The sequence below is a fragment of the Phyllostomus hastatus genome, unplaced genomic scaffold (genome assembly GCF_019186645.2).
Source record: "Phyllostomus hastatus isolate PE091 unplaced genomic scaffold, TTU_PhHast_1.1 phas_contig_17, whole genome shotgun sequence".
NCBI classification, from domain to species: Eukaryota; Metazoa; Chordata; class Mammalia; order Chiroptera; family Phyllostomidae; genus Phyllostomus; species Phyllostomus hastatus.
The window spans coordinates 40,482,782-40,501,638 of record NW_025333664.1 but is presented as its reverse complement, the minus strand read 5'-3'; the positions used below and the strand labels follow the sequence as shown (position 1 = coordinate 40,501,638).

General features: G+C 39.7%; 1 protein-coding gene across 1 annotated transcript in view; it reads right to left on the bottom strand.

The window, feature by feature from the left end:
* The window catches only part of CFAP61 (cilia and flagella associated protein 61), a 418,587-nt gene that overhangs the window by 175,495 nt on the left and 224,235 nt on the right, over positions 1–18,857 (bottom strand). The window contains exons 16-17 of the mRNA XM_045833360.1: positions 18,449–18,655; positions 13,440–13,574 (exon numbers count right to left, since the gene is read on the bottom strand). Coding sequence (XP_045689316.1) covers positions 13,440–13,574; positions 18,449–18,655 — 342 coding nt within the window. The remainder of the gene's footprint in view (positions 1–13,439; positions 13,575–18,448; positions 18,656–18,857) is intronic.

Genomic DNA, 18,857 nt, shown 5'->3' with positions numbered 1-18,857 from the left:
ACATTACCCAAGATTAAAATGAAGGAGAGAATCCTAGAAGCAGCAAGAGATAGGGAGACAGTCACCTACAAAGGAGTTCCCATAAGACTGTCAGCTGATTTCTCAAAAGAGACCTTACAGGCAAGAAGGGGCTAGAAAGAAGTATTCCAAGCCATGAAAGAAAGGCAAGGATCTACATCCCAGATTGCTGTATCCAGCAAAGTCTTCATTTAGAATGGAAGGGCAGGTAAAGTGCTTCTCAGATAAGGTCAAGTGAAAGGAGTTCATCATCACCAAGCCCTTATTTTATGAAATGTTAAAGGGATTTATCTAAGAAGAAGAAGATAAAAAACATGTACAGTAAAAAGACAGCAAACTTACAATTGTTAACAACCACATCTAAAACAAAAACAAAAAGAAACTAAGCAAACAACTAGAACAGGAACAGAACCACAGAAATGGAGATCACATGGAGGGTTAGCAACAGGAGAGTGGCAAGAGGAGGGGGAGAAGGTACAGAGAATAAGCAGCATAGATGGTAGGTAAAAAATAGACAGGGGGAGGGTAAGAATAGTATGAGAAATGTAGAAGCTAAAGAACTTATGACACATGGGCATGGACTAAAGTGGGGGAATGTGGGTGGGAGAGGGTGTGCAGGGTGTTAAGGGGGGAAGTAGGACAACTGTAATAGCATAATCAATAAAATATACTTAAAAATTTTAAAAAGAAGACACTAATTCAAAAGAACACAATTACTCCTATGTTCATTGCTGTGTTATTTACAATCACCAAGCTATGGAAGCAGCCCAAGTGTCTACCAATAGATGAGTGGATAAAATAAGTCTGGGACATTTCCACAATGGAATTCTCCTCAGCTGCAAAAAAGTAAAAGAATGAAAGAAAATGGTACCATTTTCAACAGTATGGATGGTCCTGGAGAACATTATGCTAAGTGAGATAAGCAAGTCAGAGAAAGCTAATTAAATACCATATGATTTCAGTTGTATGCAGAATCTAATGACCAAGCTGACTGAGCAAGCAAAACAGAGACAGACTCATAGACAGAAAGCAGATGACAGCCAGTGAGTAGGGGTTGGGCAATGGATGGATTGAGCAAAAAGGAAAAAGGACTCATGGACATGAACAACACTGAGGTGATTGCTGAGGGGACAGATGTATAAGGGACTAAATGTGATGGGGAAAATACAATGAAGATTAAATTAAAAATATAATTTAGTATTTCATCATATAGTTAAACAGAGTCACTATATGATCCAGCAACTCTACTCCTACACATATTACCAAGAAAAATGAAAATGTTGCTATGAATACGGATGCACAGGGTTTCTAAAAATATATTTTACTGATTATGCTATTACATTTGTCCTATTTCCCCCCTTCACTCCTTTCTACCCTGTACACCCCCTCCCACCCACATTCTCCCCCTTTAGTTCATGTCCATGTGTCATACTTATAAGTTCATTGGCTTCTACATTTCCCATACTATTCTTGCCTTCCCCCTGTCTATTTTCTACCTACCAGCTATGCTACTTATTCTCTCTACCTTTTTCCCCTCTCTTCCTCTCCTACTCCCCTGTTGCTAACACTCCATGTGATCTGCATTTCTGTGGTTCTATTCCTGTTCTAGTTGTTTGCTTAGATTCTTTTTGTTTTAGGTATGGTTGTTAATAACTGTGAGTTTGCTATCATTTTACTGTACATATTTTTTATCTTTTTCTTAGATAAATCCCTTTAACACTTCATAAAATAAGGGCTTGGTAATGATGAACTCCTTTCACTTGACCTTATCTGAGAAACACTTTATCTGCCCTTCCATTCTAAATGAAGACTTTGCTGGGTAGAGCAATCTTGGATATAGGTCCTTGCCTTTCATGACTTGGAATACTTCTTGCCTGCAAGATCTCTTTTGAGAAATCAGCTAATAGTCTAATGGGAACTCCTTTGTAGGTGACTGTCTCCTTATCTCTTGCTGCTTCAAAGATTCTCTCCTTCATTTTAATCTTGGGTAATGTAATTATGTGCCTTGGTGTGTTCCTCCTCCTTGGGTCCAACTTCTTTGGGACTCTCTGAGCTTCCTGGACTTCCTGGATGTCTATTTCTTTTGCCAGATCGGGGGAGTTCTCCTTCATTATTTGTTCAAATAAGTTTTCAATATCTTGCTCTTCCTCTTCTCCTTCTGGCATCCCTATAATTCAGATGTTGAAATGTTTAAAGTTGTCCTAGAGATTCCTAAGCCTCTCCTCATTTTTTCTGAATTCTTGTTTCTTCATTCTTTTCTGATTGGATGTTTCTTTCTTCCTTCTGGTTGACACCGATGATTTGAGTCCCAGTTTCCTTCCCATCACTATTGATTCCCTTTACATTTTCCTTTATTTCACTTAGTGTAGCCTTCATTTTATCACCTAATTTGCAACCAAATTCAACTAATTCTGTTAGCATCCTGATCACCAGTGCTTTGAACTGTGCATCTGATAGGTTGGCTATCTCTTCATCTCTTAGTTATATTTATTCTGGAGCTTTGATCTGGTCTTTCCTTTGGGCCATTTTTTTTGTCTTGTCTTATTACATAGTGAGGAGCAGAGCCTTAGGTGTTCACCCAGGTGGGGTAACCCACGTTAGGTAACCCACATCACTGGGTTGTGACTCTGTATGTGGGGCAGGGGTCTGAGAGGGAACAATGGCTCTTGCTCCTCTCTCTGCCAGATTTCAGTCACTTCCCCCACTTCCCACAAGCAAATTGGGCTCTTCTGGTGCTGATTCCCCTGTAGGTGGGTTTGTATATGTTCTAGGACCCTGTGGGTCTCTCAAGCAAACTTTCCTGTGAGGCTGGGAGTTCCCGCTCCCCCTTTTTTTCACTTGGTTTATCTGTGTGTGAATGTGGGAGTGACCAGTCTGCCACCCTTGCATGCTCTGCCCCATTCCACAATCCCCCACCTCTCTTGGTCTGCCAGCTGCCATCTTGCCTCTAGTCCTCCCTGCCCCGGCTGCTGGACTCCACCCCTCCTACTACTAGTCTGGATGAGTACGTTTTCTTTAACTCCTTGGTTGTCGGACTTCTATACAGTTCGATTTTCTGTCAGTTCTGTGTTTTTTTGTTTTTAAATTGTTGTTGTCTTCTTTTGGTTGTGTGAGGAAGCACAGTTTGCCTACCTATTCCTCCATCTTGGCCAGAAGTTGATGCACAGGTTTCTATGTGGGTAAATATCCACAAATTTTTATCCACATAAAAATCTGTGCAAAAACCTGTGCACAGATATTTTATCATTTTTTTGTTTTTAAAATTTATTTTACTGATAATGCAATTACAGTTGTTCCAATTTTCCCCTTTTCCCCCTCCACCTGGTAGCCCCCCTCCCCTCCAAAAATCCCCCTCCCCCACATTAGCTCATGACCATGGGTCATGCATATAAGTTCTCAGGCTTCTCTATTTTTTATACTACTCTTAACATCACCCTATTTTGTACCTATGAATTATGCTTCTTAATCCCTGTACCTCTTTCCCCATTCTTCCCCAGCTGATAACCCTGCAAATGATCTCCATATCTATGATTCTGTTCCTGTTGTAGTTGTTTGCATAGTTTTTGGATTTTTTTTAGATTTAGTTGATAGTTGTGAGTTTGGTGTCATTTTAAAGTACATAATTTTGATCTTCTTTTTCATAAATAAGCCCCTTTAATATTTCATATAATAATGCTTTGGTGATGATGAACACCTCTACTTTTACCTTGTCTGGGAAGTACTTTATCTGCCCTTTCATTCTAAATGATCACTTTGCTGGATAGAGCAATCTTGGATGGAGGTTCTTGCTTTTCATCACTTTGAATACTCTTGCCAGTCCCTTTTTGCCTGCAAGGTTTCTTTGAGAAATCAGATAACAGTCTTATGGGAACTCCTTTGTGGTAATTTTCTTCTCTTGCTGCTTTTAAGATTCTATCTTTATCTTTAATCTTTGGCATTTTAATTATGATGTGTCTTGGTATGGTCCTCTTTGGGTCCAACTTGTTTGGGACTCTCTGTACTTTCATGTCTATTTCCTTTGCCAAATCAGGGAGGTTTTCCTTCATTATTTTTTCAATTAATTTTTCAATTTCTTGTTCTTCCTCTTCCCCTTCTGGCATCCCTATGATTTGGATACTGGTACTTTTTGAGATGTCCCAGAGCTTTCCTATTCTCCCCTCAGTTTTCTGTTTTTTGATTTTGTTTTTTAATTCTTGTTTCTTCTTTCTCTTCTGCTTGCTTATTTCTTCCTTTTGTTCCCAACCATTGATTTGAACCCTGACTTCCTTCCTTTCACTGTTGGTTCCCTGTGAATTTGTCTTTATTTCACTTAGTGTAGCCTTCCTTTATTCCCTTATGCTTTTGCCATATTCAGTGAGTTCTCTGAGCATCCTTATCACCAGTGTTTTGAACTCTGCATCTGATAGGTTGGCTATTTCCTATTCATTGAGTTCTATTTCTGGGCTTTTATTCTGTTCTTTCATTCAGGCCATATTTTTTTTGTTTCCTCAATTTGGCAGCCTCCTTGTGTTTGTGTCTGTGTGTCAGGGAGACCTACTTTGACTGCCTATCTTAGCACACCTGTTAAGTTTTATGGGGCAGAGCCTTAGGTATTCACCAGGGCAGGGCAACCCACTTCACAGCTTTGTGGCTCTGTATGTGGGATGGGGTTGGAGAAGGAACCATGTCACTGAGGCTTGTCCCACCTGCACCATTTCCAGTCACTTTACTCCCCTCCCCATATGCAACTAGAGCCCCTCTAGCTGCTGTCCTGGTGGTGGTTCCCAGAGTGGGTGGGTTTGTGTTTGTTGTAGGAGTGTGCAGGTCCTTTAAATGGGCTCTCCCAAGAGACTAGCAGTTTCTTCTACCACCCCTACCCCCACTGGTTTTTACAGTCATAAATCATGAGGCTTTATTTTCCTGGTGCTGGAACCCTGGGCTGTGCGGTCTAGCCTGGTGCTAGGATCACTTGCTTCTAACATATCCCTCCCAATTTTATCCATCACACATGAATGTGGGACTTCCCATACTGCTAGCCACCTTGCTGCCACTGCTGCTTCACCACCACCACACCATGTCCTCTTCACCTTGAATCCCCATCTCCTCCCCTCCTTCCCATCTGGATGTATATGGCTTCTTTAAATCTTTGGTTTTTGGATTTCCATACAATTCAATTTTCTGGCAACTCTGTGTGTTTTTTTGTTTTGAGGTTAGTTGTAATCCTCCTTCTGGCTGTGCAAGGAGGTAAAGTGTGTCTACCTATGCCCCCATCTTGATCAGACGTCTCTGCATGAATGTTCACAGCAACATTATTCACAGTAGCCAAATACTGGAAACCAGTCAAATGTCCACCAGCCAACCAATAAAATGTAGTATATCCACACAATAGAATATTATTTAGCAATAAAAAGGAATCAAGTACTGATACATACTACAGAACAAATGAACCTTGAAAACACGGTAAGTGAAAGAAGCCAATCACAAAAATACTATATATTGTATAAGTCTATTTATACAAATGTTGAGAATAGAAACAGAAAGCAAATTAGTAGTTGCCTAGGGTTGGGGGTGGGAGGGTTTGGGCCATAGCATATTTCTGCTACTGGGTTTCTTTTTTGGGTGACAAAAATATTCTCAAATTAGGTAGTGGTGATGGTTGTCTAACTCTAAATATAATACTCAAAAACCAATAAATTATACAACTTAAATGAGTGAATTGTATGACATATGATTTATATGTCAATAAAACTGTTAGAGAGAGATGAGGAAGGAGGGAGGGTGGTCTGGAGAAAGGAGAAATATTGCCTTATAATATCTGTTCTAGAAAATGAGGATAAGATGTAGGATTGATTTTTGTCAGTACTGAGATGTTAAGAATTCACTTTTCAATTTATTCTCTTAGCACACCCTAAAGACCATTTTGCTACTTTATCATAGCCCAATTTCTAAATAAGGCCAGGGCCTGTCAATCATGCCACTAGTGCATATACTGTCAATGAAGCCACATACAACATGGAACTGAATCTTGAGAAATTTATAGTGTAATCTATATAAGTTTTCTCCTCCTTTCCCAGTAGCCACCACTATTACTTTGGAAGGTTTGTAACAACAAGCTGATGCAAGAGAGAGAAGGGCAGACAGTCTGGATCAGCTTGTGCCCAACTGACCCCAGCACACCAACCTGAACCCATATGCCTGCTTCTTCCCAGCCAAGCACAGCCAGGATCAGGCTGGCACCAGATGAAACCCAAGAGTGAATGACTCAGCCGAGAGGAAAATCCAAACTGCTCTGGGGGAAAGCCAACTATCTGTGGGTCACCTTTTGATTAAGTAGCTGGTGCCAAAGATTTGGGAGACTCCAAATGGTCTCTGTCAAGCCATCTCCCTTTCTGTGGTTTGCTTTTCCTACAATAATTCATGATATAAGCACTTCAACTATATAGATAAGACTGTATATATATATATATATAGTGGCTAAAGGTACAAATTTTGGCATCCAGCTGCCTGGTTTAAGGCTTGGTCACTGATTAGCCTTTGGATGAGTCATTTACGCTCCCTCCTGCAAGCCTGTTTTCTTTACATATGTTGAGGATGATAGTAGCAGTAACTGTTTAAGTGCTGATAGGAGGCTTATAAGAGGTAATTCATGAGAAGCCTTTAGCAAAGCAAAATATATACTATTATTAGTTGTTTATTACTTTGTAATCTTTCTAACAGGGATTATGATAATAAGGAGAAGAAACCACAGATTTGTAAATCATTCTGGTATAAATATATATACTATGTAAAATACTGAACTAGACAGTATTCAGAGAATTGGAAAGAGATGACCTTGGAATTTGTATTATTTGTTTGGAGAGAAAATAAGAGCTCATGAGGGAATTTATGGAAATTATTCTAAAAATATCAGAGAAAACAGTTCACCATAAACAGGAGAAAATACATTTCCTATAGATAGTGTAAAAGTGTAGGAAATGGTTGAGAAGTGGCTTGAAAATGAAAATTTGACTCATCATGGGGGTTTAAAGTGGGTTAATTTCAAGAAAATATCACCATGGCCACAGGAACAATGATCAGTGCATGTATGATGCTAAAAAAATAGGGTTTATATTTTTAGAAAGTTCTACCAAGGAAATACTAAAAGGGGAATTTAAACATTTACACACATGTGGGAGTTCCAGCCAAGATGGAGGTATAGGTAGAAACCCTTCACTTACTCACACAGCCAAAAGGAGGATAATGACCCATCTAAAATCAATAAACAAGCAGATGTGCCAGAAAATTAAACTGCATGGAGCTCCGAAAATCAAGGAATGAAAGAAACAGTCAAACAGAACAACCAAACTGGTAAGACTGGTAAGGCTAGGTGGTGGATCAAGAAGGCAGGGCGGCTGAGAGAAACAAGGTGAGGGGAGGACTGCATGGGCAGAGCTGGCTGAACCAGAAACTGAGACTCAGAACTGACTGTGGACTACAGTGGTTGCCATGGTGGAAGAAACTCTTAGTCTCACAGGAGAGTTCATTAGAAAGTGGGCTAGAGCCAAGCAGGCAAGCTGCACTTTTCCCTCTCTGGTCCCTCCCCCATAGACAGCTCCTTAGCACAGCTAGGAGGGTTGCCCTGCCTAGGTGAATACTTAGGGTCCCACCCCCTTACAACTCACCAGGTACACCGAGACAAAGAAATATGGTCCAAATGAAAGAACAGAGTAAAGCCTCAGACAGAAAGCTAAGTGAAGAGGAGATAGCCAATCTACCTGATGGTGAATTTAAAGCCCTGGTAATCAAAATGCTCACAGAACTGACTGAGCTTGGTTGAAAAATGAAAAAACAAATGAAAAATACCAAAAATGAAATAAAGCAAAATATTCAGGGAACCAACAATGACAGGAAGGAAACCAAAACATAAAGCAATGATTTGGAACAAAAGGAAGAAATAAACATCCAACTGGAACAGAATGAAGAAACAAGAATAAAAAATGAAGAGAGGCTGAGGAATCTCTGGGACAACCTGAAATGTTCCAATATCCAAATTATAGGGGTGCCAGAAGGAGAAAATCAACAGCAAGAAATTGAAAACTTACTTGAACAAATAATGAAGGAAAAATTCCCCAATCTGGTGAAGGCAATAGACTTCCAGAAAGTCCAGGAAGCTCAGAGTCCCAAAGAAGTTGGACCCAAGGAGATAAGGAGAGAATCTTAAAAGCAGCAAGAGGAAAGGACAGAGTTACCTACAAAGGAGTTTCCATTAGACTATCAGCTAATTTCTCAAAAGAAACCTTGCAGGCAAGAAGGGGCCGGAAAGAAGTATTCCAAGTCATGAAAGGCAAGGACCTACATCCAAGATTGCTCTACCTACCAAAGCTTTCATTTAGAATGGAAGGGCAGATAAAGTGCTTCCCAGATAAAGTCAAGTTAAAGGAGTTCATCATCACCAAGCCCTTATTTTATGCAATGTTAAAGGGACTTATCTAAGAAAAAGATAAAAAATATGAACAGTAAAATGACAACAAACTCACAACTATCAACAAATGAACCTAAAAGAAAAGAAAAACAGTGAAAACAAAAACTAAACAAACAACCAGAACAGGAACAGAATCAGAGAAATGAACATGATATGGAGAGATTTCAGTGGGGAGGAGGGAGGAGGGCATGGAGGAAAAGGTACAGGGAATAAGAAGCCTAATTGGTAGGCATAGCATAGACAGGGAGAGGTCAAAACTGGTATAGGAAAGAGACAACTCAAAGAACTTATATGTACAACCCATGGACATAAACTAATGGTGGGGGGGAATGCTGGAGGGTTGCGGGGGGTGCAGGCTGGAGCGGGGAGAAAGGGGGAGAAATTGGGAAAACTGTAATAGCATAATCAATAAAATATACTTAAAAAAGAAAAAAGTTAAAAAAAAAAACATTTACACACACACACACACACACACACACACACACACACACACATGCACCCCAACCACAAGTATAACCAAGGGCAGTCTAACCACAGACACCGAAAGTTTCCAAGTTTAAGGAAGCGTTTGGGAAACAATTAAGCTGGGGAAAATCTAGCAGGTGCTGGCAGAATAATGCAATTTCCTAGGGCAGCAGATGTACAAGTGAAACAGTATCCAGTAACAGTCCATCAGATGGTAATTATAGCTGGACTGAGTAAGAACAGCCAGGATGAAAAGGGGCAATTCAAAGGGTAACTGAATGCCAGTGAGTGACATCTTCCTGAGAGATCACATACCAGAAAAAAGCAGGCCAGCACTTAGCTCCAAGAAGTGGGGTGGGTAAATAAACCATCATTTTTCTTTGTAGAAAAGGATAAAGGGAAAATAGAGACCTCAAAGAATTCATTAGTGGAGATTTAAACAGACCATCTCTAATAAACAACCATAAAAAAAAGAACAACAGGCACTGATTGCTCTGAAAGTATGATTCCTAAAATGATTCTGTCATCTGAAAGATGAGAAATTAATTTGGTCCAAAAAATATTTTTGAGAAAAGAGAGGTGAGGGGAGTTCACACTATAATTTTATGAGCACTGAAAACCAAAATAAAGAACTAAAGTGATGGAAGTGGATGATTGAAAGCATCTATTGATACTGAAATAAGGACAGGAGCTGTTTAAGTTCAAAGAAGATTTTCTGGTGTTTAATACCATAAAAGTCACTTTAAATCCCAGTGTTGGAAAGGGAACAGTGCCTCAGACCAAACTCATTACCTCTCAAAAGATCTGTAGAATGGGTCTAACCCCAGCGTGGGTATTCCTCCTGAGTCTGGCTCTTGCAACCGTGGGCCAGGGTAGTCCTCTCCCACCCCTGGTTTAACTAACTGAGCAGACCTGTGTTAATACTGACACTAGAATGCAAACTCTTTGAGAGCAGGGACTGTGTCACAGTCATCTCTGAAACTCTGCAGCAGGGGCAGAAAGGAAAGAAAACATGCTTATACACAGAACCACCCCAAAGTAAATATGGGTCAACTTGTAGTCTTTAATTAACATGGCCTTTCAATTCATTCAGCCAGATTTTGAGTGTTTCCCTGGACCATAGTTCTCATGCAAGTGTGCAATGTTGATTTATTTAATAAAAAGATTCCCAATGGTATAATTCTCAGAATATAAATGCATAGGCCAAGAAAACCCATTAAAGCTAAGAAATGACTCTTCCAGTTCCATCCCAAATGGTTATAGTCTTAGAAAAAAAGCCCTCTCTCTTGTCTGTGCATCCATACTGATTGACCATAGAGGTATTATGATGAATCCTTGGGGACTACCTCTGTAATGTGTGGTAAAAATCATTTACATGTTTTCCAGCTCTTTTCTTATGACCTGATATGTGGCAAGCTCTCAATTAATAGAAACAATAGGGAATATATTGCGGCAGAAACACCTGTCATCCAAACCAGGCAGAAACTGCCAGGGCTTTGGTGTGGGGAGGGAGTATATTTCTTTGCCATGCGGTAATGAATTTCAATCACTGCTCCTTGTGCCAGATTCAAATTAGCAACCCACCGAGATGAAATGCTTTCTATCCCATTACTCATGTCTGGAGTGATCTGTTTCCTTGAAGACTGGCTTCTTAGGTGAAAGTGAGGGAACAAATGGTCACTCTGAGGCAGTGTAAGTTGGATAAAAGGTATGAAAGATCAGTACCCAGTGAGAGAAATATGCAGACATGGAGAGGGAGCTAAGGGGCCATATAAAACTCCATGTACTGGGGAAGGGGAATATAAACTTCAAGGGGGGAAAAACAGAATTCATTTGGTAATGACAATTGATAAACCTCACTTAGTTCAATGGCTGCAACATTATTTACTCTGCTTAAAAAAAAAGGCAGTGCAGTTAGGACTATATAGAAATTCCTCCTAAAAATTTCTATTTGGCTCATTTCATCTGAGATAATCAGCCTAAAATGTGAAATCTACCTAAAATGTTAAAAATAAAATGTTTAAATAATATAACACAGTATTTTAACTTGTGAACATCCAGGCCTGTCACATGTGGTTATGTTCCTGATACTCCTTTGGTCAAACTTTCAAGATTTCTGAATTTTTTCCTAAATCTAAATCTTTACTAAAACCTTCTCAAGAATAAATACAAGTAACAGTAAAGATGCTTCTTAAAAAGTCAGAATTCACCAATACAATGAACAACACAGCACAGTGTAACAAGTACCAACCATTAGCTCAACCCAGCTGGTAAGTGGTTGTCTTTCTGGACCAGGATTTAAAGAATCTATCCTCTGCTATGTTTTTGAAGTTGGGGTTCTAGGGACACAGAACACTGACGTGACCACAGAACAGGTTTTTAAAATGTGAGCAATGATGTCAATTCATACCAGCCTCTGGCTATCTTCCCACCTGAAGCTCCAGCTCACCTCAAAGTCATCAGACTCTGGAGGTTTGGGGATGGAAGTGAGAAGAAGAGGTGCCTGGTATTTGGAAAAACAGTGCTCTTGATATCTGCACATCAGCTCTGTACTCCTGCCTTCCATCCCGCCTCCACCCCGCTACTCATGCCACCAGAGGACTGGCTGAAGGCACTGGAGCCATGGGCTGCCACTGATGTGCCCTGACCCAGTCATATGGTCTATCCATACTTGAAGGTGTCTCAGCAGTGGCTGCAAAAGGGCAGCATCTCTCATCCTCACCCTTATATGACCTCACCCTTATATGACACAGAAGCTGCACCCATGTACTTTGTACCTTCAGCTCTTTCTTCTATAGCCCCTTCATGACTTGCTAAAGCTGTGTTTCACCAACAGATACACATGAAGCCACCCTGCCTGACCCCAAAGTGCTGTTTGCATCAAACATGTGGGTCTTAGCTCCCATTCTAAAGGGGTTGTTTCCCACGATCTCCACACACAAATAGATCACCTGGTATCCATCCCAAAGGTTTTCTGGATGAGGTTGGCACCCTTATCTCTAGAGTGGACAGAGTATGAACTTCAGTGCTGTAGGCCTGTGACCTGAGAATGCACCTTTGATCCTTGATGAAATGATATGCATCTGGGTATTGCTTTAAAATGATAAAGGAGGAAGGGGAAGTGGGTGGGGGTACAGAAGATCCAAAACTAACCAAGAGTTGCAAATTGTTCAGCTAAATGTTGAATATGTATGTGGGAGTAGGTGCCCATCTATAAACTGTCACTGGCCTGGGAAGATGTAAGTATCTGTTAAACCTAGTAACAAAATAATCAGGCTTGAATTTTGTCTGTTTTTTAATCTCATTTTCTAAAGACTTCACTTTTTCCAAACCTATCAGTCTTAGTGCCCCTCAGCACAGACAGAACGAAAAGCCCTATGTTTGTATACGCTTTACATTTCCTACACTCAAGAGTTAGAAGAGGGGGAAGAATTGCTATTTATTTTTAGTCTCTACTTAATTATAAATTTAGAGCTTGTCAGAAAATAAATATAAATTTATACTTTATTTTACAAATATATATTTATATATATATAACATATATGTATGTTTACATATATATATATAAATGTTAGACTGAAACCTGGCTTGGTTACAGTATGCAGCTGCCTCTCAGTGGGTCTTGGTGGAGCACTGCCCCCCAGCAGGGAACCCATATGTAAAGTGAGGGCAGTGAGATGGTACACTTCCTGCAGTGCTGAAGTTGTTACAAGTTGTTTATTTTAAACCATCTAGCTCTGATGAATAGCTTCTTGGCTAAACATTTGGAGAGTTCAAACTTTCCACTTTCCTTTTCTCTCTCTCGAATGGACAACTGTCAGCCCACTGAGGAAATTTTTACTGTAATTAAGTGAAAATGTATTATTCAAAACTCTATGAGCCTACACATAAGTCAACTTGACAAAATCATGTACATGTCTGTGTGTACATATACATGTACAGTTCCATTTGAAGCGAAATTAGGTATTATTTCTGTCCTTTTCTTGTTTTGGTAGTAAGAGCATTCAGGGGCTGTTCATTTTAAGGTCAAACCTGTGAACTGCCCCAGAGCAGTTAATATGTTTGTTACTCATCCTGACTCCCAGAAGAGGCTTGGGACTCAGACCCAAATATCTTAAATGCAGCCAGCTCAATTTTCTCTGAAAGCTTTGTCCAAATTGTGAATGGCCACTTTAGCCTTGAAAGCAAAACGTGATAGAATGGCGGGATCTGCTTTTGAGCAAGGGGAAAGAAAACAGAAATATGCTAGAAGGTTGACCCCAGGCCTCTTGTCTTGAGACACAGCAGAGCATGTGAGTGTCCCCGTGGGGTCTGTCACTCCAGGGACTGTGAGGATCCTGTTTTAGGCTTATGGTGGAATAACCACCTGAGGGCGAAGGCACCCCTGTAAGGGCATGAGTGCCAGGCTCCCTGTAAATAAGCAGCCTGCTCCCAAGAAGACAGTGCTGCTACCCCATCTGCCACGCCTGCCCGAGCTGGCACTGCGCCTCCTGCCTGCTGCTGCCCAGCTACTCACCAGCTCCTTGGAGACCGCCTTTGATGGAGCATTGATGCCAAGCTTTTCCAGAGGATAGACAATCTGTCGTCGTGGTCGCACGGGAACCAAGTAATGAAGGGCGGATGTCAGGGAATGGGCGTAGGAGCTCTGGAACTGCAAGACAACAATCTCTATTTTAGGGGAGAAAATGTCAGAGCATCACAGCACAGATGCCTGCATGTGGCTTTACAAATACAAAATTCTGAACTCAGCCAAATCATAGAAGGGAAAAAAAAACAGCAAATAAACAAGCATACTCTCCAAGCAGAGGAATGAATTGTAGATAATGCCTGACACTAATGAAGATAATTATGAGAGTAATTACATTACTATCTCTGTGGGAATGACAGATAAACAAGTGGTTTGGTTTATGGGATTTTTCAGTACAAGTATTTTCCCCAGGAGGATATTCTTCTCCACAGTGAACGAGAATCAGCTTTATCTGACCCCATTAAGCTGTGTTATCTGCCTCCTGTTAACCTTTGCGTGTTTGGCATTAGCTGTTTTAAGAAGGTGAATATATAAAAATGTCATCAGAGGGCAACTGAATGCAGATGTGAAAAATCCTGTTTGTGAAAGCACAGCTATTTTAACTGGTCCTCTGTTGAGAAAATAAGTGTTTTGAAATAAAGTGATGAAAATAGAAAGTGGGATAGCTTGGGGAATTAGATCATACCATTTTGACTTAAATTAATACTAAATTATAATTTGAATTTATGCTTACTGAAATGAACTGATAAATGTTTTAGAAGAATGTTTTAAATAGTAATTTTACTCAATTTTTAAAACTTAGAAAAAACTGAACATGGTGATCTTTATTTCTTTCACATTTATGAATTCTTAGGAGTTTTTGGAGAAATTAACTCAGTATTTTGACTATATAAATCTCACAAGTTAAACTGTGAAACCAACATTTTAAAAGATATATTAATTGTATTTAAGCTGGAAAGCAAAGAAAGTAAAACTGAACTATAAGTGTAGTTTAATAAATAAGATGATTTACATATCACTTACTATTCTAAAAATAGCCCCCAGGCATTCCTAAGAGCTTCTAAAAGGAATTTTTAACATCTATTACCATTAAAATTCATACCCTAATTTTACCCACTGACAAACAGAACTAGTCAGAGCTGTTTCTATGCCTGGAAGATCTATCAATACACGTGCTGGCAGGAGGCTGTAGAGAAAACCAAATGAGAGCCAAAAGCTCATTTTTACTACTACCAACTAAGGATTTCTCAAATTCTTACCTAAATTATTTGGTACTGCTTCTTACACTTGTTTAAATCTGTTCTCAAATGTGTTTCTATATCCTATAAGAAATAGTATATAACATATTCCAAGTCTATACTATTGAGGTAAACATATGAACACTCAATAAAATGTCTAAGGTACTATTGTTATTTTTATTATGGATACAAAAGGATTTACCAGCTTGGCGTGTGCATACAATATCATGAATAAAAACTAAGAATTTAATATCACAACCTGAAAGTGACCAAATTGGCAACTGGCCAAAATGCAAACTAAAAAGAAATTGCACAGGACTGGGATTGTCCAGCAAAACTGCTATCTTCCCATCTCATTAAGTTCAAATCTAGGTATTCAAATTGATATAGTGCTGCATTGTGACAAAAAAGAAAAATTGGCACTAAAACATATACCATATCTCAATAATAATCCTTTCCATGTATTTCTTCTTTCTTTTTTTTACATTCCCTTTGTATTTCTCCAAAGGCTTTTGTTTAAAAAAACAAAAGGTACATGGTTACTGTTATGTAAATGTAGTAATACATTTTAGAATGCTTTTTTAAAATACATTTTATTGATTAGCTATTAGTTGTCCCATTTTCCCCCTTCACTCCCCTCTACCCTGCACACCCCCTCCCATCCACATTCCCCCCTTTAGTTCATGTCTGTGTGTCATAAGATCTTTAGCTTCTACATTTCCCATACTATTCTTGCCCTTCCCCTATTTTCTACCTACCATCTATGCTACTTATTCTCTGTACCTTTTCCTCCTCTCTCCCCCTCCTACTCCCCTGTTGCTAACCCTCCATGTGAATCCCATTTCTGTGGTTCTGTTCCTGTTCTGTTTGTTTGCTTAGTTTTATTTTGTTTTAGGTGTGGTTGTTAATAACTGTGAGTTTGCTGTCTTTTTACTGTTCATATTGTTTATCTTCTTTTTCTTAGATTAAGTTCCTTTAACATTTCCCATAATAAGGGCTTGGTGATGATGAACCCCTTTAACTTGACTTTATCTGAGAAGCACTTTATCTGCCCTTCCATTCTAAATGAAGACTTTGCTGGATACAGCAATCTGGGATGTAGATCCTTGCCTTTCCTGACTTGGAATACTTCTCTTCAGCCCCTTCTTGCCTGCAAGGTCTCTTTTGAGAAATCAAAAGAGACAGCTGACAGTCTGATGCGAACTACTTTGCAGGCGACTGTCCCCTTATATCTTGCTGCTTCTAGGATTCTCTCCTTCATTTTAATCTTGGCTAATGAAATTAGGATGTGCCTTGGTATGTTCCTCCTTGGATCCAACTTCTTTGGGACTCTCTGAGCTTCCTGGACTTCCTGGAAGTCTATTTCTTTTGCCAGATTGGGGAAGTTCTCCTTTATTATTTGTTCAAATAACTTTCCCACTTGTTGCTCTTCCTCTTCTCCTGCTGGTACCCCTATAATTCAGATGTTGGAATGTTTCAAGATGTCCTGGAGGTTCCTAAACCTCTCCTCAATTTTTTGAATTCTTGTTTCTTCATTTTTTTGTGTTCGGTTGTTTTGTTTTTTTCTTCCTTCTGGTCCACTCCATTGATTTTAGACAGTTTTCTTTATATCACTATTGGTTCCCTGTGCATTTTTCTTCATTTCACTTCGTGTAGCCTTCATTTTTTCATCTAATTTGCAACCAAAATCAACCAATTCTGTGAGCATCCTGATCACCAGCGCTTTGAACTGTGCATCTGACAGGTTGGCTATCTCTTGGTTGCTTAAAAATATTGGCTCTGGGGCTTTGATTTGTTCTCCCATTTGAGCCATTTTGGGGTGGGGGGCGGTGGGTCTGGTCATGCCTGTTATGTAGTGAGGGGTGGAGCCTTAGGTGCTCACCTGGGCTTGGCAACCCAGGCTGGGTTGTAACTTTGTATGTGGGGGCGGGGTCCCAGTGGGAACAATGGTGGTTGTTCCACTCTCTGTCAGATTTCAGTCCCCTCTTTCACTTCCCACAAGCAAATTGGGCCCTTTTGGTGCTGGTTCCCAGATGGGTAGGCTTGTGTACATTCTAGGACTCTGTGGGTCTCTCCAACAAACTCTCCTGGGAGTCTCTCCCTGCACCTCAACCTCCACAAGTGTTTTCAATCAGTGCTTTTAGGTTTTATTTCCCAGCACTGGGGCCCTGGGTTGCATGGTCTGTCTCGCTGCCCGTTTTCACCTGTTTTATCTGCGCACGAATGTGTGACTGTGGACAGCCAACTGCTTTGCGTGACTCACTGGGTCTGCTTGTTGCCTCTATGCACCTGCGCCTGGGGTCAGCTAGCCGCTGCCTGCACCCTGTGCACCTGGGACCACCAGCCACCACTTTTTGCAGCCAAGACGCCTCTCTGCCAGCTGCCGACTCCACCCCTCTTATTGGTCTGGATGAATGGTTGTCGGGACTTCTGTACAGTTCAATTTTGTTTGTTCTGGCTGTTTTTTTTGTTTCTAAATTTTTGTTGTCCTTAATTTTGGTTGTGTGAGGAGGCACAGTGTGTCCACCTACACCTTCATCTTGGCCAGAAGTCCACTAGAATATTTTTTAAGTTTAATAAATAAGATCACTTTAAAAATCTACTTAGCTCACTTGTAGTAAATAAGAAGAAATGTGACAACATCAGAGATTCTAGACAGAGCATGAGAAAGCTTTCAGTCATGAATAGGATCTGATAGGACAGTTTCTACCTAGTCTAGGTGTTGAATCTCATCACTCCTCGAGTGTACATCAGGCTGAGGACCAATGCTGTCATCTAAGCTTGCAGGAAACAACACCTTGGGAATCCAGCTTAAAGAGGCCCTTGCTCGCCTGTGGAACAACCAGGACACTGTATGTGAGTGTGTACATGTGTGTGTGCACATATACAGGGTGGGGCAAAAGTAGGTTTATAGTTGTTTGTATGGAAAATAACACAATTTAATACATAATAATACAAGGATAAACTCTGTGTTTTGTGTACTCACAACTGTAAACCTACCTTTTCCCCAAGCTGCATGTGTGGCTCTTCTAAGCACTGGGCTTCAGCTTTGAGCAGACAGACAAACACTTGCCATCATGGAAAGAGATAAAATTTTAGCTAGTGAAAAGTACTATGAAGAGGACTAATGCAGGATAAATGAAGAGCTTACTATCTGTGCTTGCACACATATGTAATGTACACATATCACATATGCGTTCATTATGACAGCATTATCTACAAAAGTATAACAAATATTTAACAGTTATGTAGGTATTTACTACATAAAGGTTAAATAGATATTATAAATCTCCACTTTTTATCCATCACTTTTATGTGGGTGATTATAGTGCTTATTTGGAATGCTGTGATAGCATATCAATCTTATAGGATTGAACTGATTTATCTTATGGGTTCACTACTAAAATTTCTTTGCTTGACGAACATGAGAGAATCATTTTGGCTTTTCACTAATCTACCAGAAGAAATAATTTGATTTTCATGTCCCTTGGAGCATTTTTGTATGGTTTTTAGTCTCTGTTTTGTCAATATGGAGAAGCCAAGAAATTGTTCTACTAATTATATTGGTTGTGACTGTTTTAGATATTCAAACTCTGGGCTTTCACTACGGTGCAAGGGCCAAACTCACTATGGTCACTTGAAATTCAGAGCCACACTATAATTAAAGTCCATCAAGCAAGGAAGGCATACAATATGGCACACAACACAAATGACACAGTTAACATCTGCTGGAAAAGTTAATTACAACATTTTTTTTACCTTGCCTTCCCTGGAAGCTGGGTAAACAGGGTAGTAGAGACAGGACTTAAAACCTAAACGGAGTATCTCCTTCAGAAAAAACTTGGTATAGTGCCGAAAAATGGGGTTCAAGGCAAAGTGATACAGGTGTCCGTGTTCTTCGTGCTGGTGGTGACTGAAGTAGATAAAATCTTCAATATTGTAATGGGATCGTATGTACTCTATATCCTAAAAAAGAGGTGAGGGAAGGATATTTAAGAATTTTTAAACAAATGGCACACACTTTGTGATAAAAACTTTTTAAAAACTACTTTAGATATTGTATAACAGTAAGAAATGAGTTTTTTTCTCTCCTGTGATTTAGTAACTCATCTTCAATGTTAATTTTTTAAGAATTAAAAATTTTGTTTTTAAAAGTCATTTGTTCTGA